The sequence below is a fragment of the Hirundo rustica genome, chromosome 3, assembly GCF_015227805.2.
Source record: "Hirundo rustica isolate bHirRus1 chromosome 3, bHirRus1.pri.v3, whole genome shotgun sequence".
Lineage (NCBI taxonomy): Eukaryota > Metazoa > Chordata > Aves > Passeriformes > Hirundinidae > Hirundo > Hirundo rustica.
This window is the reverse complement of record NC_053452.1, coordinates 102,882,893-102,905,583: the sequence shown is the minus strand read 5'-3', so window position 1 is coordinate 102,905,583 and position 22,691 is coordinate 102,882,893. Positions and strand designations below refer to the sequence as shown.

Sequence of the window (22,691 nt, the reverse complement as noted above, 5' to 3'; positions counted from 1 at the left end):
ATCAGATCCATACAGTTTATTTAAACTGTATTACTGAGAAAACAGGCTTCTGTAAACACAAACACAAAATCAGTGAGAAATCCTATGTGTTAAATACCAACTTGTGCAGAGTTTGTGAGAGTACACACCTAAATTTTTACCTCTGCAACTACAGAATAACTACAAATATTATGCCTGAAGTAATTCTAAACCATCCCAACAGCTAAAAAATATTTCTGCTGTATTTACGCACACTGAAAATCAGTCTTATCATATATGTTTTATAAATCTGTTATGGGTTTTCTACTGCGTGACTTTCAGCAGTATATGATAAATTATAGGGTAACAGATTCATGCTCCAAATCTCCAAAGACTTCTCCACAATTAGAACAATTCCTAGAACTTCAGCTTTTGTGTATAGATGAATCTGAGCAAGTGGCTTAATTTTGTCAAAATAAAAGACAGTGCAGTTTGTATTTTTAATCCAATTCTAGTACATATATATTTGCAGGTCATTAAAAAAAAAAATCCAAATAAAAACTTCTGTTTATCCATATTAAGATTTAAAATGTGCATGCTGAGCTGTGGCTGAGCAAATAGCAGAACTGCCTTTGACAGAAATAGAAATTCCTTTTTTTCCTACCTTCCAGTGATGATAGTTGCTGTTCAGCTTCCAAATACAACTGAGAAAAGACTGGTCTGGGAACTAAGTTGTTTGAGCGGAGAGAGGCCTCAATAGAATTATGCAACACTTCTTCAAACCGTGTTGTCTTGAGCTGACCAGCGTAAGAATTTCCCATCTTAAAAAAAAAAAAAAAAAAAAAAAAAAATTAAAATTTAAGCACTCAGAACTCAATCACTGCATGCTGATGACAGGCTCAACATTTCTCATGAAAGAGAAATGCTTCACTGTCCACAAAGAAAGGCAAAGAACACTGACTGCAGCAGTCACTGAGCAGATCCTGCTGGTAAATTACAGGAAGTTATCTAAAAGTAACAGCTTTCAGCAGAAAGGCAGTAAGCTTTGGCACCTTGTTGAAAAAGTGACTAGAAATCTGATTCAAGTAATTCCTTGATTTATATAGCAGTTGAGGAGATTTTCAATAGTCATCAATCTATGGTTAAACAGCCTGTTTTAAGCGATTTGAATGGAATAAATGATCTGGGCAATAGCACAGTTTTGTGCACGTATCTTTGCATGGTCTATCGTGGCTGAACGCTGGCTAAAGCAGTTCAACATATCTTTTACAGGTCCTGTCTCATAAATAATCTAGCATTGCTGTAACCCAGAGACGGTGAAATATAACTTTTACTTTTCACTCCAAACAGTATTTTTTCCTTGTAAAACATAGTTTCTTTTGTTGTTGTTAGAATGAAACAGTATCCATTCACATGCGTTGATATTGCATTCATTTATTTATTAGGACTTTGCTTTTAGTGAAACCATGTAATTTATTCATTCTGTCATTGAGCAGACAGTCTATTCCAGCTGAATATTCCCTGGACTTTACTGACGCCTGCTTTTCACAGGGAGCACAATGAACTGGTGTAACCAAAAGCCATGTCAGCTTTCTTCCCCTATTACAAAGTAGCTCTTGCCCTGGGCCCCATGTCCTTTCCCTCCTCAAGTAACTGTGAATAGAAAGCATGAAATGCTTCCTGTTTGTGGCAGTAATTCCTAAACACTGAGGAGCCCCTCCTCGGCACTGGCTACTGCTTGGGAAATGAGCCTGTTGGGAAGCATCCTGCAGGAATCAGTCGAGCAAAAGCAAAACCACTGTGAAACCACATACTGCTCGACATGGAAAAAGGGGTTTGAAGGTAACAACATACAAACTTGTTGTTCTGGATACCTTTTTATGACTTTGCAAAGTGTATTTTACATATATAATCATATTTTAGTGTACTTGTTTGTATCATGTTAGTACTGCATAGAGAGTATAGCTAGTACTACATAACATTGCTATAATAGATATATACAATATTAATAGAATCATAACAAGAACTATAAAACAATGGATGCAGCATTGAAGAAAATTGTTTAGACTAAAAGAAGGCACTGCCAACAAAATTCTCATGAATATACACAAAATCAAACAAGGAAGTTGCACTGAATAGTACTGATGCATCCATTTGGTAAAGGGTAAATGGGAAGCTGCAAAGCCTGTTACAGATGTTCAGTGCTAATGTGGAAATCAGGCTACATCTTCTCTTCCATCACAGAAAGCAGGTCACAGCTCCCATCCCACACTGATAGGAACTCTCTTCTGAGTACTGCTTTCCCCTACACCAAAGGCAGCTGAAGACAATGAGGAAAGCCTGACATCAGTGTCCTTAACAAGCTTTATCAAAGGTACATGCAGGAAACCCCAGGTCAGCTCTGAAATGAATTATATTCAATGCTGAATGCTTGCTCAGGATTTATAGAGTCCATGGGTGGTCAGAAGAGAAACCCTGTATTCAGTCCTGAGGATGGCAGAAGCCAACATCTTATCAATGTGGTGTTACAGATAAGGAATAAGTTAAGTTTATATTTTATGTGAAACAGGTGGGTTTGGGAATCCTTTGCCACACAAGCATGTTTATTTGTTAGGCAGGTAACTTAATTTTGTGAATGGTTTGGTAAAAAGAAACAAGAATATGCTTTCTGGATTTGTAAGCTATCATGCTTGTGTGATCTTACAATCAGTGTAAACACAATCATAAACACAGGAACCTATTTTGGAAGATGTGATAAATATTTTTTAGCCATTTTCATCATCAAGCACACACCACTGGAACCAGAAAATGCGCGCTACAGGAGCTTTTTTGCCAGCACCAGTCTTTGCTGTTCAGAGTCCCACTGACTCTCAACTGCAGGAGAAATTACTTCTCCAAAGCAAGCACAGGAGAAACCATCTCCCACTAACCATATGACAGCTGTCATCCCCTCTTTTCTTTAGAGCTGTTCAGACTGTGGTATCTGAATTGCCCATTGCTGACTCCATGGCCTCGGGAAGCAAAAACTGAGTCCTCTGTCCCTGCTGCAATGAACTCAGCACTCCCAGCCCTGATTTGGTTTCTCTTGGGTACAACTGAGTGCCACAAGCTAAACTTTCAAATGCTTGTGGAAGTTCAAGCCATGCACATAGACTGTGATTAGATCTACTAAAAAAAAACAGTGACACAGAAGGATGGCCCTTGAGCCCATTTTGATAAATCAAAAGGCACCTCCCTATCACATGGTCAGTTTCCGTGGAGAGCACACAGAAGAAAATACTTGCCAATATAAGGAGGGGAAAAACGCGAAGAGCTGGACCTGGAAGAACCTCATCAAAGCATGATAAAAAGACAAAAGCCACTCTGAGCAACTTGGGAGCCACAGAAAATATTGCAGATACAAATAAAGCAGGTCAGGCCAACACCTTAGAAACCTATGGATAATGCTGGCAAAGAGAGATGCTAAGTCCAGCATCAGAAATTGTGAGTAAAAGTTTGTTAGTCACTGAAAGGAGCATCTAAAATTCCAAACAGGGAACTGTCAGTATTTCAGTGGTAAACAGGGTCTATGTAATTAAGAAAAATAGGGACCTTCTTAAGGGTGAATGTCTGTCACATATAGAGTCAACTTCAAGTTCAACTGCAGCTGAAGCAGTCAGGGTTTAAGAGAACCTGCTATGAGCCTGCCCCCCAGTGCTGTGATTTAAGTAAGGAGTTCCCTTGGCCATGAGGGCAATCCCTGCCCTGAGAGCCATGACAATGGCAGGTCACAGTGGGAGAGGGCAATGGCCAGCAGCAGCAGGACATTCAGTCCCAGCACCCAGATCACACGGGGAGAACTTGTGCACGGTGGAACAAAGACAGCAACACACTAGTGGCTTTTTGCAGTGAGGAGCGCTAGGGTTGTGTGAAGACTGAAGATCTAGCACAGCAATTCTGGACAAAATTAATCCTACACCTAAGACAGACTGAGAATCCTAAGGAATGCTATGGACTTTGGAGCATGGGAAGCAATCCAGGGCTTTTAACAACTCCCATTGAAATAGACTGGTAAATAAAGCCTGCCCTCAGCAGAAACTGAGGAAACTAAAGAGTATATGCAGGCTGTGTTGACTTAAAAAATAATCAAGGTAATTAAGTGGGAAATTAGGAAGACCTTGTTGATTACTAAGAAATTCAGCCTTAGATACAACTTACAAATTATTACAGGTGGGAATGTTTCATATTAAGTTGCAAGCTTTTTGCATTACATAATATAATCAACATTGCTACTTTACTACATGAATCCTTTCATTATTGCTGTATAGCAGTGAATATGTTTTCCAAGTTTGAGCAGCCAGCTTTCATTCTTTCGAAATAGTTTAACGAGTAATTTCTATGGTATCATTTCTAAGAGGAGAATAACAAGATGTTCTCATGCTCTGCAAAAGAATTTGCTACCACTAGTACAAAAGGCAGTTACTTGCAAAGCAAGAAAGGATTTCTTTGCATGGACAATGGATTTAGGTATCTAAAAGGCTACCTTTTAATTTTTTTTCTGTGAGGAGGGAGAAAGCATTATTTACTGCAGGTTAACATTTTGTTGACAGAATAGTACCAGAAAAGCTGTGTGATTCTTTTGCCCATTGAACATAAGTTATATTCATCCAGTAACACTCAACTTCAGTAAAGTCTCTAGTAATTCTTTAAAAACTGCATTAAAAACAGCAGTCTAAGAAGAAAGAAATCGTAGGGCAGGAACTCTTACGTAAATATAAGAAGAAAAATAAATTTGGAGACAGTACAAAACTGATTCTCTTCAATGGTAGTGATGCATCCTGCAACATCCTCCTTGTGGATTCAGTACAGCCATGAAACATCACAATTTACTCTTTCATTTCCATGAAGCTACCTCTAATTACAGGGTTTTCTCTAGCTTTGGATTTGGAAGAATAAATTATTTTTAATCTCCTATATTAATGTGCATCAAGTGTAGAAGTGCTACTGTGTAGAAGTGATACTGTGTCCCACAGGTTACATAAAATCTATTCCCACAGGTTGTATAAAATCCTTGATTCAGGAGAACTAAAAGACACTCTGATATTCAGCCCCCATGAGACCCAATATAGTATTATATGTTATGTCTTCACTTCTAGCCTCAAAATAAGGTTACGCCATCCAAAATGCCCTTTGGGAACAATCACTGGTCCATCATGACTCCTGAAGTGTGTCTGGGAACTACTGAAGAGAGGGAGTACAAGCACCAGAGCTATGCCAAGACATTACAACAGAAAATTGATTTCTGGCACATAGAAATCTCTCCTTCAATTGTTTCATTTAGTAATACAGCTGTAGCCCATATGGGCAAAGACAGATTAAAAATTATTCATCCAGAAATCAACCTAGTTGTTCGTGTACCACAAAATTATCATTTGTAGAAGTAATTTATAAAGCTTTTTCTCTGCAGTACAAAAGCATTGTCACCTAAAAGCATTGTAAAGAGGTGGATTATTGCCTATTTCTGAGAAAAATACTAGTTGCTGGGAGTCAAATATGTTTCCTCACTATTCTGTGAGACTGACTTGGCAGTAAGAGAGAGAGGAAAAAAAGGGCTCAGAAGACTGATGTTTATGATAAAATACTGGAGCGTGGGAAGCATCACCTCATTTGAGATTACTTCCAGACCAACATTTTACCAAAATAATTTTCACCAAAATCTTCAAGAAGGGCTTGATTTTCTTCTGTCAGTCTTACCCAGAAAGAGAAATTTTCAAGCTTTAAAAGGTACTGAAAAATGAAATTAGAATCCTCTGCTGAGCCCAGCTCTACCAACATCAACAAGAATAAAATCAGTAGTCACTTATAGATCTGTTGATTGAAATCCACTTCTTCAGGGAAATAATTTATTCCTTGTAATAGTAAAACTGTCAGATGAATGCGAAGTCTCTAGTCGTTCTGTATTTCATATATGACTAAAGTTTGGCAGTTCAGTAGACCCCATTTAGTCCATTACATTTTAAATGTAACATAAAACCTTTAAATAAAACCACAGTTACCTTGGCCAGAAAATCTAGCTCATTCTCTGTTACCAGACCCTAGCACTTCTATATGTCATGTGGACTTACATGAGAAATGTTATCTAAAGACCAGTCCAGACTAAACTTAATAATTTCCAAAAAATTTGGATAGTAGGTCATGATGAAACACAGAGACTCTGATTAAGGTTGATGACAGGTCACAGAGAACTTAATCCTACCACCTTTACACAGCCAAGAACAACTCTTCTGCTACTGTTGCCATAAAATGAATATATTGTAACAAGACTACTCAGATCTTTCTACCACTTCTTTTTATCTTCTGTTTGCTTTTAATTTTTATCTGAGGTGTTCCTTTGATTTTGAAAATCTGGCTGACAGGTATTTTCTCCTGCCTCACCAGTGAGATGGCTTCCTCCCCTGACTCAGGTTTCCAAGCAACGGGATGTTGGAATGAGAGCGCAGACTGAAAAGTGTCAAGGTGTTTTGTTATTGTTGTTTGTTTGTTTGTGGGTTTTTTGGGTTTTTTTTTTTGTTTTGTCTTTTAATAACTGTAAATTCCAAGCCAAATTCCTTATATTAACTGCTGAAATCACTTCTCTCACTCACTGCAGAAGTAAATAAATGGGAAAGGTTTTTATTCTTAAGAGATTGCCGCAGAGATTAATATGGACACTTTTGCAATGAAATTCAATGCAGGAAAATTCCCCTACCTACTGTATAATCAAGTCCATTTCCTAATGGATCACTATAAAAAATGATGAAAACAAACTTGGACAAATCAATGTTAAACCACCACAATAAAAAACACTATTAAAACCCTATTGCTTTCTTTTTTCTTCAGGTAGGAAATAAATCAATATTTTTAATGGATCATTCTTATTATGGATTTATTTTACACCTGTTTTAGCTATAGTAAAGACAACTTCAATTAAAAAAAAAAAAAAGTGTTTTCTTATTTTTTGCTGAAATTTTCCAACTGCAAAACCAATAAGAGTTACTTCTGAGTGTTCATTTTTCAGTTAAAATACTACAATTCACGCAGGGAACAGTAGCAAAAATAACAAATGAATATTTTCTACAGAAAAAGCAAAAAGAATTCCTTGATATGTCTGGGGGAAAAAAAAAAAACAAACCACCAAAAAACAACAAACCAACAAAACACAAATTCAACTTTACATTAAAAAAAAAAAAAAAACACACACCAAAAAAAAAAAACCCAACAAACCAACAAAACACAAATTCAACTTTACATTAAAAAAAAAAACAACCACACACCAAAAAAAAAAAAAACACCCAACAAACCAACAAAACACAAATTCAACTTTACATTAAAAAAAAAAAAAAACACACACCAAAAAAAAAAAAAAAACCAACCCCCAAAAAAAGCCAGATGAAATCCAGAGCAATCTAAGTTGCTAAGTTGCTAATCATAAGCTCATTAAAATATACAGCTATGCTGGGGGATCTGGACTAAAGCAAGCTGGCAATTTAGTGACAAGGAATGTAAGCTGTGACAGCCTACACTGTATTTTTGGTGGGAAACAGAAAACTCCAATTGCAATCAGATTCCTTTAATTAATTAAGAATGAAAGATTGTTCTGGTTTTAAGACACAGTCTGGGCTTCCTTTATGGCTCCAGAAAATGTAAGCTTCTTTCACCCTAGTTACTTTTATGCCTCCTCTCAAACCAGAGCTGATTTTTTTTTCTGAGACATTTAAAGTACTGTTTTGTGCTAAAATAACACTATATTTTAATTTATTTTAAATAGAATAAAAAATGTTAAGAGCCATATATTGGATTACTACTCAAGTTTTTAAAAATCATATTCATAAGTACTATTGGGACTGATGCCTGATAAAAATCTGTATTTGCAAAATGAATTCAGAAGAAATCTTCACTTAGACTTTTTAAAAATGACTTAGTATCCATTAATAATCTATTTTAATTTTCACTGGAAATCTATTTTAGACATAATGATGACACTGGTTTTCATTTATTTGCTTCTTGTTTTAGCATGAACCTTCTTTTCAAAGATTTGTCATTCCTTTATATCCTGACAGCTGAGCCAAGGAGCCACTTGATAAAAATAAATGTGAGCTGGGTGATAGTCCAGCGTTGTATTAATAGAGCAGACTGAGACTAATCTATGATATGGCAATAAATACATTTAGGCAATAGTATTTCATCCTGTAAATTCTTTTACGTTCCTCTCTGCAAGAAACAACATATCCAACGCAGATTTCCTTGATTTTCCTATAGGATCTCATAAACTTTGCAGGTGTTACTGGAGAGAAAATCCCTTACCAGCAGGTTCCAGCATAGTGCAGCTGATTTACTTTTAAAATGCTTCACTATTTCTCCAGCACAGAACCCTGATCCTGTAGCTGGTCAGGCAGCACTGCCTTGGCTCCCATTTGGCTTTAGTGCATTGCTTTGATCAGCTCCTGGCTTTGGATGAAAGCAATTCTTTCAGAGGCCACCTTCAAACTCTCTTAAAAAAAAAAAAAGAATTACACACATAAAACCAATTGAGCTTGTTAAGCAGCAGGAAGAAGCCAAATAGAGGGAGGAGAAAGGGAGGGAAGGAGGTGCCACAAATCAGGGCTAGGAAGCAATGATCAAAGTGGTGACTGGAAAATTAGTAAAAAATATCCCCGAGTTGTACAGGTCTGGGGCATTCCTGTAAATGCAAAGGCTCTCTCACTATTACCTAAGGAGACACAACTCTCCTTCCAAGAACAGTCTTAGACATCTCCTCCGTACCTTTGAGAACACCCACTTTAGGTCTCAAGAGTAAAGCAGTAGGGAGCAGATTGGCAAGTCAGGAGAAAGGTGATCTTGAAATGCATGTTTTCTAAAGAAAATTCTAAGAAACCAGAACTTGGGGCATACTACTCTTTCTTCTTGTTACTTGTGCTATAAAGTGTTTCCAAGAATCTTTTCCAAATCAAAAAGGGGCACACAAAGAGTAATGCTGTATTGATTGTACAGGTCAGCTTTTTGAGCCATCCTCCAAACCAGACTCTGTTTTTCCTTACACCAAGCCTCCAGGCTCATTACTGCCCCTACCCCTCCAGGCTCACCCCTGGAAGCAGTGCAGCAGAGGGCTGTGGGGCAGCCACACACACAGAGACCAAATGTACAGCTTCAACACTCCTTGGAACTTTCTTATCTTCACACTTCTTTCTTTCTTTGCAGCTGTCTGCCAGGCAGCAGAGGCAGGGCCAGTGCCTGTGGCAGCTCTCCAAGGATGCACACAGAGTGCACAGGTTCAGATGCTTCACCTGATTCACAGCAAATGGCCTCGCTGCTTGCAAGTCAGCTTCACTGATTTCTACTAGCAGAGCACACTCTACTGTATCTGGGTCATATTTTCCATCTAATGAACAAAGAGTGGACACAAATACATTGGGAGCTGTCTAAAATGTGCCTTACCATCTCCATATAGCAAATACCTATGTAGATGGGTGTATCACATTACAAAATAGATGTGAACCTCAGGATTTACTCAATCAGGAGATCCACAAATATTATATGTTGAAAATACATTAAATTAGAAACATTATCAAACAAAACTATGCAATCCAAAGCATTAATCAAATATCTTTAGTTAAAAGTATCAGTAGAATCCTCAAATTTAATTAATTTAAGAAACTGAAATTAGCAGCTTTAGATCTGAGTTGTCTTCTTTGAGAGTTTAAGAATTCAAGTTGTCTGAACTTTTAGTATTTCGAAGTTTTCCTAAGAGGAAATCATTTGAACCAAGGACAGCAAATTAGACAGAAAATGAAGAGAAATTAATATATTTAAAACACTAATATTAGCTGTAAAGTGTCTCATTAATATTATTTTTGAACAGTAACCAATATAAGATGGTGTATGTTACGACATATTAATATTTTTATTAAACAGCAACAGCATTTTCAGCATGGAAATGTGCAATAAAAAAATATACTGTACCGTACTGAAAGCATGCGCTCCTCAGTGACTTCCAGTAAATGACTCCTGAAGTTTCATATCCTGACTGCAGTGCTGAATACTTTACACCTGTGGGAACTGCCAGTGATTATGTCTTTGTGGAGTTTTCTTTTTTGTTTCATTTAAGAGTCTGCTGCCTGGCAAATTGGTGAGCACACTTAAGGCTCCTGAGTCAGCACTGTGCGCAACTGAACAACTCAGTCGGGTCACCATGACACGAGCACTCTCCTGTCACAGAAGAGCACAAGAAGGTTTCAAAGCTATCTATTCTGCAACTGTAGCAAAAACTAAGAAATGAGATCACAATACACCCTGGCAAGCTGTTCTCTAATTTGTGCGCTGGCTATACTAAAAGATAAATGGTCTGACTTTATGTCTTATTAATACAAAAGTGCTGTGCTGGGTCATGGTGCTCCCAGCCAGGAACACATGAATCTATCAGTCTAAAACATTATTATCATGAATAATTTTGTTGGAGGCTTTTGGAAGGACTGAAACAGTTTGGGGGTTTTTTAAGAAATAAGGGTGTCCTTTTGTACTATAAAGATTTCAAAATCACTAAAGAAAGAATAAAGTGTGCACCGTAGGTATTTTGTTTTGTTAACAGATGAAAAGATTTCATTCTCAACAGGAGAACGAAATCAGGAATGTAGCAGTATTATCTTTGTGTTGGTACTATGCCCGTATGTCCAGTACAAAAGGATAGGAAATCAAAACAATATTTGAGACAACGTGTACAATATAACACTGGATATAACAAGAATCAGGTGTTGCACCATATTTAAACAAATAATGGATATTTTCAAGATGCGGCTAGAGAATATGTACAGAGAATGTTTCTGGTACAAACATACTTATCAAACATTTCTTTAGGTAACAACTTCAGAAGAGAAAAGCAATCATTCTGATAATTGAATTTTCTTTTTTCTTGTATCTCCAAGTCATGCAATGTTCAGATACATGTTTGATTTTAAACTCGGTTAAATATTACTGAAATTAGTAAAATCAAGCACTTGTCTATGCTTCCAGTTGAATTAAGTTTCTCTGTAACCTTATATGCAGCATTATAAACTTTATAGGCAGAGTATTTTTGGTACAGCTTGTGAAACTTCATTTTCACCCTTCACCCTCAGGACAGGGCTTCATGACTGGTTCAAGCTACACTAAACTCAGGTTACAGCTGAAAAATGACATCTCCCACTGCTGATTGCATATTCCCCCTCTGTTTTTTCAGTGGCACTGACATCAGCTGATATAACTGAAGACTAGTAGTTTTTGTAGGGTCATGTTTTGCTAGATCAGATCCCTCATCTAGTCATGCATAAAGTATATCACCATTAATACATGCAAAAGAAAAGTACTAGTACATGGCTAGGGAGGGTGGTGAAAACAGTATCCTTTTCTATAAAATTGCTTTAAATAACACTTTTAAATTTTAAAGATACACCTTCTGATTCTTCTGTAACATAAGAGGGAAAAACCTGACTTTTAAAGCCTGTTGAAGAATTGTTGGGAACTTCGGTGGTTTAGTGCTTTCACTGAAAACAAATTTCATATTAATTAAAAGTTTTGATTGTTTACTTGGTAGTTCTTTTGAATGTATGCTCTCTATATATTCTCAACATGCTTTTATTTTTGATTGGCCCTGAACTGGTCAGGTAGTTGTACTGGATAATCATTGTGGGTCTCGTTCAATTGCGTACTCTAGTCTAGTCAATTTTATTCTTAGATTTTATAAAGCACTCCATTTAAGAATGTGAAAAAAGAAACTGTCCAGAAAGTGGTAAATACTTATTTAGGAGAGTGAGTGGTATCTTTTTCTGTTACTATGGAAGTGAACTAGAAGCTTTATAAATGTTCTGTATTTAACACCAAATACAGGATGCCACAGCTCTGCATTTTCAAGTAGGGTACAGAATCATTTGGCTAAGAAATGCAGGAATGACTGACTGGTATCCTACCAGCAATGTACAACTGTGTATCTTCAACATATTGACTTGACCAAACTGGCACTTGAAATATTAAACTGACAGCCAAAGTTTAGAGAAATCCAAAAGGAAACCAAACATTGCAAGAAATAGGTATGCATGTGTGTGAGAGGTGATTTTTTGAGAGTCACTTTTAATAATTTACAAGGCCAACAAAAACAAAAGCCAGGAAAATCACCTTTTAAAGAAGTATAACTTGACTAATGCTAGCCAAACATATTTGCCCCAACACTGTAGTGCATTCATGAGCAATATTTCTCTAGGATGCACTGCCCAGGATGTTTTCTAGAACTAAGTTAGGATGCTGCAGTGTCTGTCTCTGACTTTGGTTTGTATCTGGAAATGCCACATCAATGTTAAAGAATATTAGCACAGGGTAGATGTTAAAGAAGAACATGTTAACCTGATAATCAGGAGTAGAATGCAGAAAGGAAAAGAAGCCTTCCTGCTTTGGATATAGGCATGGAACAGAAGTTCCAGAGGAGGAGAAAGGGCAAAAGAGCACAAAGGGCCCATTGTGTTTGATTAGTAGCCAAAGCAGGAATTCCAGGAATGGGCAATGAGCATGGAGCTTATGTATAAGAGATTGTATACAGAAACAGTGAGAGTTAGTCATTATGCAGCTGCTAATACAACATCGACCAGAAAAGAGGGGCTCTGCCTGCTGAAATGAGCTGCTGAATCTGTGTGAAATGAGTCGGTAATGTAAGCGATGAATGACAGAACAGCTGTTAGGGGAAAGCTGATCATGTAATTATCCCAACAAAAGGTATGTAAAATACATACCTTGTACCCTAGGCATTAAAGAAGAGAATCTTATTTTACAGGACTCTACAAGGCATATTTTTCACAGATTGAGAACACCGGAATAGAATTGAGACATGGCATGTAACTCGAGGTTATAAGCTCAGGGTTACAAGATTTTCAAAAGTCTAAAGCACGGGTTAAAATATGAGCACAAAAACCATAAATTGCATCAAAAACAATTTACCAGGTCATGCATTTATAAGGCAGAATGAGCAAAGAGTTGGTCCTATGTGCAATCAGAAAGGAAAATTAAAATATGATTGTAAAGTTTGGGGTTTTTTCCCTAGGAAGAAGAGAGAAGATAATTTATGATCAAATGACTGATTTATTCAGCAGCCTTAGCCGGTAAAAGTGGAGACTGTTACTTGAAAAGTCCCGAAGAACTTAGTATTTGAAGCATACTGCATTCAGACTGTGTATGACAGAACTAAAACTGGGTCCTGCCAATCAGAATGACCGGATTAATTGCGAGACAACTATTTTTCTTCTCAAAATGCTTTTTAAATGGCTGTAGGCATACCTGCCTTTTGTGTTTATAGAGAAGTAATACTGGAGTGTGTATAAAATCTTACATAAAATATCATCTATATAAGCTAAAAACACATACCACACTGGTATGGAGAGTATTTATGTGGAGCCCAAATTGTCTCCTCTAGGAGCAGCACACTCAGTCTTGTTCTTTGAACATGTACAAAAGGAGATCTTTAGGATCACCTAGAAATACAGACTGCAATTCAGCTGCCTAACCAGAGGCATTGTCTAACATTGAGGTGTTCTGGGTAATTCTGTCTGCATTCTGACTGCTGCTCCAAAGAAGCACAGCTCTGAAGCAAGTCCTGTGTCATATGTGCCAGTCCTTTATGGACACCTCAGGTAAACCAGTGGACTGGGTAAACCATGAAACCGGGCGCCTGTATTTAGGCAACTGAATGAAATTCCAGGTTATCTGCTGTTTCACTAGGCAGAAATTTCCACTATAACCAACAGGACCAAGGGATGGAAGAGGGATTTGAGAGATGATTCAGCTGACCAGCTGCCAGTGTTTACTTAGCTCAACGTGAGCTGACTCCCTCCCTTAACTCCATTGACCACACTTGGCTTCCCTGACCACAAGGCACTGCAGCTGTAGCTGCATGAAAACCTCTACATTTAGGAGTCTTGGGGCTCAATTCAGCTGCTTACACAAAGATGTTTAGTGCTCTTTGATATATTCCAGGGTGTCTGAGGCAGCGACACAGGTACCACGAACACCTGCAGGACACCATGCCAGGCAGGATACTTGAGGGCATCACAAATTGCAAAACAAGCACATGAAAAACACACAGAATCACATCCTCCATCTCAAACTAAATCCTACTCTCAAAGTCAAAATCTGGCCTGTCTATAGGTACATCTACATTGTTAAGTGACTCAGCTTCCAGTTTGCTCCCAGCTCCCCATCACCTGATCACATTGTGTACACACTGGTTTACATCCAGGCACTGTGCACTCGGTTTTAGTTCTGCAAGCAGTTAAATAAGGCCCTTCTTTCTCCAGAGACTGAAAAATTAAAATAAACAGGGTCATGCTGACCTCAAGACAAGCAACAGACTTAATTACTGTAACAGACAACGATGAATCATACCTAAACAAACCTCGCATTCCTTTTCAAGAGAATGCATTATTAATTAGACACATTTACAACTGGTACAACCTACACCAGAAAAATCTTTCCTTTCTTCAGAGCACAACAGGAATATTTCAGAATGTCACATCTGTTTCTACATCACTCTTAACAGTCATAAACTGTTGCTGCTTTCAGGTCTTACCCATGTTCAATTTTTATTCACACTGCACAAAAGCATCCACCATATATTCAGTCACACTGTATCTGTGTAAAAATCTTAAACACATTTTTACAGACTGTTTTTTTAAAACTTGAAAGCTACAGCCTGACCAATACTTCTGCAGCTATTAAAGACTCCAGCTGTTCAAAACACTTTCTTAAGAGTGTTCCTTCATCTGTAGTAATCGTATGGGCAAAAAAGCCTCTGAACCTCCAGGCTGAGTAACATCCCTTTGAGTGCTTAGAAAAACAGCTCTTAAGAACTCTCAACTTTCTGCGCCCTCTTTGTGAAAGACCTCACATGCCAAGCCGTGTGATGGAGGATGCTGTACAGTACCCTGGGTCAGGAGACAAGACGTGGCACCGTCTTAGACCCGAGGAACAGGCACATTACATTCTGCTGCGAACGTGAACTGAAACTAATTGAACAAATCCTGTGCTGAGTGTGTGTGATTTGATACGCCTGTGCTAACCCACTGCCTATCTCCAACTACTGAGACAGCAAGGACGCTATTCCACTACAAAGATGCTCCTACCATCCCCACTCACTTCCATGTTTTGTACCTATTTCCCAATTTGCATTTAGGTATATTTCCAAGCCCCACACATTCTTTGGAAGGAATCATGTGTGTGTGTAGCGTTTTTCATATTCAGTGCATCAAGAGAGGAACACGTGTGTCTGTTTGCAAGCCAAACAAATGTAACGCAGTACAATCACACACATAGCTGCTGTACTACGGCACATCTTTCGATTTGAACATCTTACTTTAATTACTCTGAATCATTAGAGTTTTAATCTCTTTAGTTCACCTTGGATTTATATATATTTTTCTTAAGAATTTTATCATCTGGTCACATAATACTAAAGAGCTTAGCACTGTATACTGGATGCATTAATTGAGAATGCTCACAACAGTATAGTTTTCAATCTCTCTTAAAAACTGTACCACGTTACTTCTGAGAGCCACCACAACCTCCAATTTATCTTCTTTTAGATCACGGACTATGTATCACAATTCCTGGATACTTCAGTGATTACTTAATATCACCCTCAGAGAAGACAGGGAAGTAAGGGTATCTTCTTCCTCCATTTTATTGACTTACATTCAGATTTATTGAGGTGAAATTAGCATAGCTTCTATGAGCATCTGAATCTCTAATTACAAATTAAATCCATGTCAGGTAACATTATCTAAATACTTTTAAGGGTCTAAGTTCAAAAATTTCAATCAACATTAAACTGTGGAAAAGCTCAGATCTGAATGCAGCTCATTAAATATTTGCTATTTAGTTTAAATGTTGGAAGACAAATGGAGTTTAGAGAAGTCAATCATTCTATTTCTGTAATTCTGCTTGCATATAGTTAGAATTCATCATTCTAACTATATGGCCACATAAAAACAATCTTCAAAGTAAGTATTCTGATTAAAAAAATAGATATTTTTCCTTATTTGGGTAGTACTAGAAATTCCCTGTCATTTTTGAATAACTATAAGCAGTAGATGAGACAAAATAAAGCATAAAGTTTTCAAGCCTCCTGTTGTCTTTCTCTACTGCTCCTTAATTGAGCTGCAATAAGAGTAGAGATCAAAATCAACATGACCCAGCCATGTGCCCTTGCAGCCCAGAAAGCCAAACGTGTCCTGGGCTGCATCCAAAGCTCCGAGGGCAGCAGGTGAAGGAAGGGATTCTGTTCTGCCCTGGTGAGATCCCACCTGCAGTGCTGCACCCAGCTCTGGGGTCCCTGCACAGGAAGGAGACTTTTGGAGTGAGTCCAGAGGAGGCTACAAAGATACGCAGAGGGATGGAGCACCTCTGCCATGGAGACAGGATGGCAGAGTTCAGGCTGTTTGTTCAGCCCAGGAGAGAAGAAAGCTCTGGGGACACCTTAGAACACGTTCCAGTGCCTAAAGGGGCTTTACAAGAAAGCTGGAAGGAGGACTTGAACATTGGGATTTTTCTGACATTAAAAAAAAAAAAATAATCAAAGCGGGTCTAGTACTTGCAATTACAATAAATAGTATTAAAGACTGGGAATTCAGCTACCTCTGTTCTCCCATTACATAAAACCAAAAGGCAATTATTTGGAGGAGCTATACACACTATTTTGCAAACTTTGGATCCTTTTTCTTATTTTGTTCTTGAGAACTAATTAATCTTTACTTTAAGTTTTATTATGCCTAATTCAAAATAGCACAGCCATTTAAATAAGTTTAGTCTATCAATTCACCCCAAGCAAAAAATTCAAAGGGATGAATTTTTCATCATTTTCTCATATATAGACATAAATGCACTTTTCAGCTGTATATATTAGTTACCTACTGTGAACATATTATAATGTGAAAATACTTTCATTATGCTACCACCATATAAAATTGAATGCCGTTTCCAAGGCCTCAAAACTTCACTTTAAACAGAGTACTGACTGTCAAATTGCAAAGGCAAAGGTCCTACAAAATCTACTTTAGTTTAGCATTCTGAACAACCACAATGTGGTGCTTCAATAGCATAGTGACTATAAATGCTGCTGCTTACCTTTGGAAAATGTAGTAAATTTTTTTAAAAAGCAAGTATTCATTATAAAATTACATAATTTAGTATAATATGTGCTCTTTTATTCTCAGTATTTATCAAAAAGCCATCCTGGATGTAATTCTGCCAGAATGATAATAAATTCATCAGAAAAATTAGGAGTTCATTTGACAGATGTGTGATTTTCTGACATCATACTGAAAGCAATGTTAAAATCTTTACTATTTTTGACGCTTCATAGTACAGAGAAGTAGCTGGAGGGGAAACACTGTCATTATGAGATTTTCACCTTGTTTGACATTTTGTCTTGTTCTTTTTCGAAATCATGATTGCATATTCTGCAACACACACACACAAGAAGTATTAGCAGGAAAGGCAATCCAGAGCAATAGATCTATTAAAAAAAGCAGTACAAATTGTACATAGTATTAATTCAGTTGATTGATAGAGCCAAACATTTTTCAAAAATGCTGGGCATTACTCTTGCATTTAAGTGTTACCAATTGTACATTGTCCCTGCAGCAGAAAATAGTCTCTCATGACTGAGAGAGACTTAAAGGACAGAGCTCCTGTTGATGAAAGATGAAAGAATGGACCAGCACTCTAATGGACAGCAGGAACACTACAAAAGGGTACGTCTGAAGCACCACAGCTGGACACATTGCACCAGCTGACATGTTACGGAGAAGCTTTTATGTAACAGGAAATTTCTTGCCTTTAACAAGTGGCTCTTACACAACTGCCAGCATCTGTTTTCCCCTGTAATTATGCATGCAGTGTATTTTACACACACACATATCATTTGTCCAAGAGCAGTAATCATTTCATGTAAAAGACAGGCTTTTTTTCTAGAGAATTGATATAGGCTCTTTAAGAAAAGTATCACAATTTATGGTATAATTTGAAAGAATGAAGATGGTGCATTCAGAAATGTTAGCACAAGATCAGCAGGCGACAAATTTAAACTCCTAATAAAAACTTTGAAAGTTCCAATTGTCTTTGATTCTGAGTCATTCACCTGCCTGAAGAATAAGGAAAAATATCCTATCAAAGGTACCCAAAACACTACCTCTATGACAGAATATGGGATGAACTATAAATGAAGAGTTCTCAAGAATTTATCCTATGCTGGGAAAAATTACTGAGGAATAATCATAACTATTGCTTGTCTACAAGCTAAGACTCAGGAACATCATCTCTGTCTAAAGAAAAGTGTGAGTCAAGCCCATAGGAGGGCCCAAGTCATTTTCAGATAGAAATATTACCCCTCTTCATTGTCTCCTGTGCCAAAAATTCTGAAGAAGAAAAGGTAGGAATAACTGATTCACCGAAAATAACCCTACCTCTTCTAGAATTCTGTTATCTAAGTCACTCTTCCTAATACTCTGACTGATGACTTCTTTCAGTGCTTGACATAATGGACTTGGAAACTGTACATTATTATCTTGGCCTCATCATCTCCTGCATTCAATTACCAGTCGATATACTACATGAATAGCATCTTCCCATTTAGGTGATACTCTTTACCAAAGCAGAGCTTTACAGAACTTTCTCTGATTGAATAGGTTTTTACTTTATAAGCAGTTTTGAAGCTTTTCTTCCTTCAAACAAATTCATGTATCACTTTGGTTTGTATTTTTTCACACAACAGCGTCCCAGTATGCTGTTAAGAAGCTCTTTTTAAGCAATAGCTACATCCCAGTGATAGATAAAAATAAATCAGGTGGGTAGGAACTACCTGTGCATACATACCTATTAATACCTACATACACACACACACACACCACACACACACACACACACACACACACACACACAGAGTCTTACGTGTTTGCAGGCTGAGGTTCAGCTGTCGATGCATAATACAACACTTCCTAATACTGTAGGTTTTTTTGTCAATTGACATTCATCACTCTATTTGCATGACCTCACAAGAATTTTGCGTAAAACTCAAAGACAAAATATGTCCCTTACAGAGAAATGTAACTTTCAGTTACTGCTATTAGCCACTTCTCTGTTATGTCACATTCAACAGCTCTTAGTGATAGACTCCAGAGAAATTAGTTTCAGAAGGCACATACAGATGAAGCCCCTGCCATTAGCACTACTCAAGCACTCTCACTCAGGTGAGGCTGCAGCTTCCCAGGAACCCCACCCATTTATCAGCTACATACAAACAAGGAATGTTGCTCCTTCACCATGTCTATATGTGCCATATTGCACATAAAACAAGGCCACTGGTTGTTCTGTGGCACAGTCATGCCCACTCCCTTGAATACACGTAGTGCCCTGTGGCTTTGTGGGCATAGTAAGTGTGGTTTGAGTCAGAATTCTGATCAGTGCCAGGGCTCTGTTGCAAGTCATCACAGCGGCGTTTTCACAGCATGGAACTGAATGGCTGTGAAAATGCTTTAGAGGGGAGAAGCTGCTGGGACTGTATGTGAGATCCATGTGCTCTGGCAATAGTCCCTGGTGCAAGCCATCCCCAGCCCAGGCACTGCCTGAAAGACTATTGAATTCCTGGAAAATTATTGACTATTGACTGGAAGACTTTGACAGGCCAAAACTGTACCAGGAACCACTCTGGAAGTTCCAGCTCAGGCTCACCACAAACTGCCTTACTTAGCTTTTCAGACCCTGCCTTCAAGTCCACGTGTGCTCTGGTCACAGTTTTCCCCTCTTTGTCCTACCTTCTCTGACTTCTTTTTTAATCACTGTATTTTAAAAACTTTTTATTCTCAATGCCCTCTCCCAAAATTATATACATACTCCACTTCCACCTACCTCTCCTTTCCAAGAATTCGAATATTCAACAATGAAACAACTAATACTGGCACTTGAACACCACTAGGCTTTAAAATTATCGTTGTTGAAATGGTTAAGAGATTGCATTTTGAGACTGTTGCAAATCTGTAGACGCTATAATGGTATTGCAGCAGCACATACACCCGTGTAAAAAGAGACATCGTTTTCTTTACCTTTAAACTTCATAGATTAAGTAAATACAGGAGCAAGTTGAATATCTGACTCATTATAATAGTAAAGCTTCTGCATCACCTTCTGATTTTCTGTGGGTAGATTGTCAAACTATGATTTAAGCCTTGTGTTTGCTCCCTGCCTTTGTTTACACACACTATTGAGGGTGATGCTACTCACACCCTCAGGAGCAAATATCTTTAGGCTATTCCCATTCTCTTCACAAACAGGTTCATATTTTTCATGTGTATCCTTATTAGTTTATGTATTTTATATTGGTTTTACTTCCTCTCTCTGTCCCATCATTGTGCAGTATCAACGAGCACTGACTGTACCCTTCATTTTCTGAGGCAAGTCAGACTAGACATGAGATTCAGCCACATTAAAGAGAAGAGCTAAGTAATAACGACCCTTAATTTAAAATACAGAAATTAAAGACAGGAACCTCATCTCGTAGAGGAGGTGATACCATTTGTTGCAGGGTCATCAAAATTTAGGCTGCAACTTCTCCAAACACAAAACATGTACGATATCCAACAGCATTTGCTTTTCACTTTTTTTCATATTATTCAAATTCCCACACACTCTCCCATGGTATGTAACAGGTTTCCCATATAATTCTTTCTGATAAATTTGTGACAGACTTAAAAGATAATAGTAATCAATACATCTGTAGATATCCACGATCAAAATTCTTCTGAAGGACTGTTAGATCAAAAACTTGCTAAACACCACAGGAGACCACTTCTTCAGAAATTATTGTAAAATTCAAGTTTAACTATTTAATCTAATTGTACCATATCAAAAATGAAAAACAAAACAAAACAAAAACAAAAACCAAAACAACAACAACAACAAAAAAGCAGTAATGACAGCAAGCCATTTCTTCATTTCAGTTCTGTTGCATGATAATTTCAATGGCTATCCTGCTTCTTTCATGGGGAAAAACATCGAATCATGGAATCACAGAATGTTTTGCATTGGAAGCAGCCTTTAAAAGCCTACTAGTCCAATCCCCCTGACACAAGCAGGGACATCTCCAGCTTGACCATGTCACTTACAGTACCATCCAACTTGAACTTGAATATTTCCAGGGACAGGCACCTACCATCTCTCTGGGTAATTTATACCAGTGGTTCACCACTTCCATAAAAAACAAACAAAAAACCAAACCAAACCAAAACAAACAAACAAACAATCCCCAAATCAAAACCAACCAACCAAAAAAAAAACCACCCTCAAAAAACCTTCTTTATCTAATCTTAATCTAGCCTCTTTTTTTAAAAAGTACTATCACAACAGACCCTACTGAAGTTTCATGCATTGAATACTCCATCCATCAAATCCATACCTCTCCAATTAATAAAGAAGGATGTTCTTCACTGATTGAAAATATTCTCTTGTGACTAGTTAGGGACAGACAAGTTTGCAAAATCAGGATACAACTATGACAAGGAAAAACCACAGGTGTAGTAAGAAAAAGATTAAAATGCTATAGGAGATGGAAGACTTTGTTTTCCATGTTTGCTTTCAGACATAACATTATATGTTCCATTATAAAATATATTAACTATGGAATACATACTATCCGTGTCCATGATCCATACTCTGAAAGTGAAAAGCATTTGGATGCCCAGAGTAGCAAGGAAAATTAGTAAGACCATGTACCTCTCTGCGGTCGCTTAAGCACACAAGCAAATCTGCAGCTCTTCATCTTTACTAAATGAGGGTATAGGAAGGAAGTAATGGGGAGTCATTTTAGCAATCCTAATCCTAGCTCTGATTTCCTCTATTTAAGTGTGCTGTTGATTTGACCACTGGGGGTCTTTTTAATACATACATTACCATTTGGTTTAAGTATCTTTATATTGAAATCATGTAGCTTTTTAATGACAATGCAGTCATATGTATTTATGTGGTCTAATTTTATTACAGATTTCAAGTACATTCTAATTAATAATATACTCTCAGCAAAGTGTGCATAGCAGTGAATCCTAAAAACTGAGTTTATCAAATACTGCTAGAGACTGATCCAGAGCCAGAAATTGCTTTGAGTCCTCAGTCCTGTGAAGAATGTCTTTTACATTGTGTCTACTCAGTTCAAGAATGGCAGCAGCATTGCATACTGACACAGGTACATTGGCTCTGAACAGCTAAAAAATCACAGTTTGGTTCACAGGAATCACCAGCACAGGCCCGTTTCTAGGCTGCCCTCCTTTCTCTTAGTCCCTGTTTTATACTTAATAAGATCTTACATGGTTCAGGACCAGATTATTACCCCAGCTGTTCACCACTAGAATTTGCAATATCTCTTTGCAAAACTGAAGGTTTAGGGAGTTCTGATCACTAAAAAGAAATCCAAAATTACAAGAAGAAAGCAGTATTTTTTTTTTTTTTTCTCATAATATTTTATTGCATTTAGCACAAACAGCTCACAATAGCTGTTCCTTCACCGGTATACTAAAAGGGTGAATGGATTTGAAATACATTATCTTGAAAATGATGGCATATCCCTTTCAGGCATCAAAGTCAATATTTCAAGCATGAATTGCATGAAATATTGGCTTCTTTTTGTTTTTAAAAATACCTCTGTAAACATAACACATTAA

At 37.5% G+C, this 22,691-nt stretch overlaps 1 protein-coding gene across 6 annotated transcripts in view; it reads right to left on the bottom strand.

Annotated features, from left to right (window-relative positions):
• GREB1 (growth regulating estrogen receptor binding 1) overlaps positions 1-22,691 on the bottom strand; it is an 89,358-nt gene that overhangs the window by 55,909 nt on the left and 10,758 nt on the right. For 4 of the 6 annotated variants that reach the window (XM_040060377.2, XM_040060384.2, XM_058420009.1 and 1 more), the window contains exons 1-2: positions 9,942-9,986; positions 623-779 (exon numbers count right to left, since the gene is read on the bottom strand). In XM_040060377.2, the coding sequence (XP_039916311.1) occupies positions 623-779; positions 9,942-9,950 (166 nt within the window). In that variant the 5' untranslated portion in view covers positions 9,951-9,986. Of the gene's footprint in view, positions 1-622; positions 780-9,941; positions 9,987-22,691 lie in introns of those variants that run through there. The other 2 variants (XM_040060382.2, XM_040060379.2) reach the window with 1 other exon arrangement.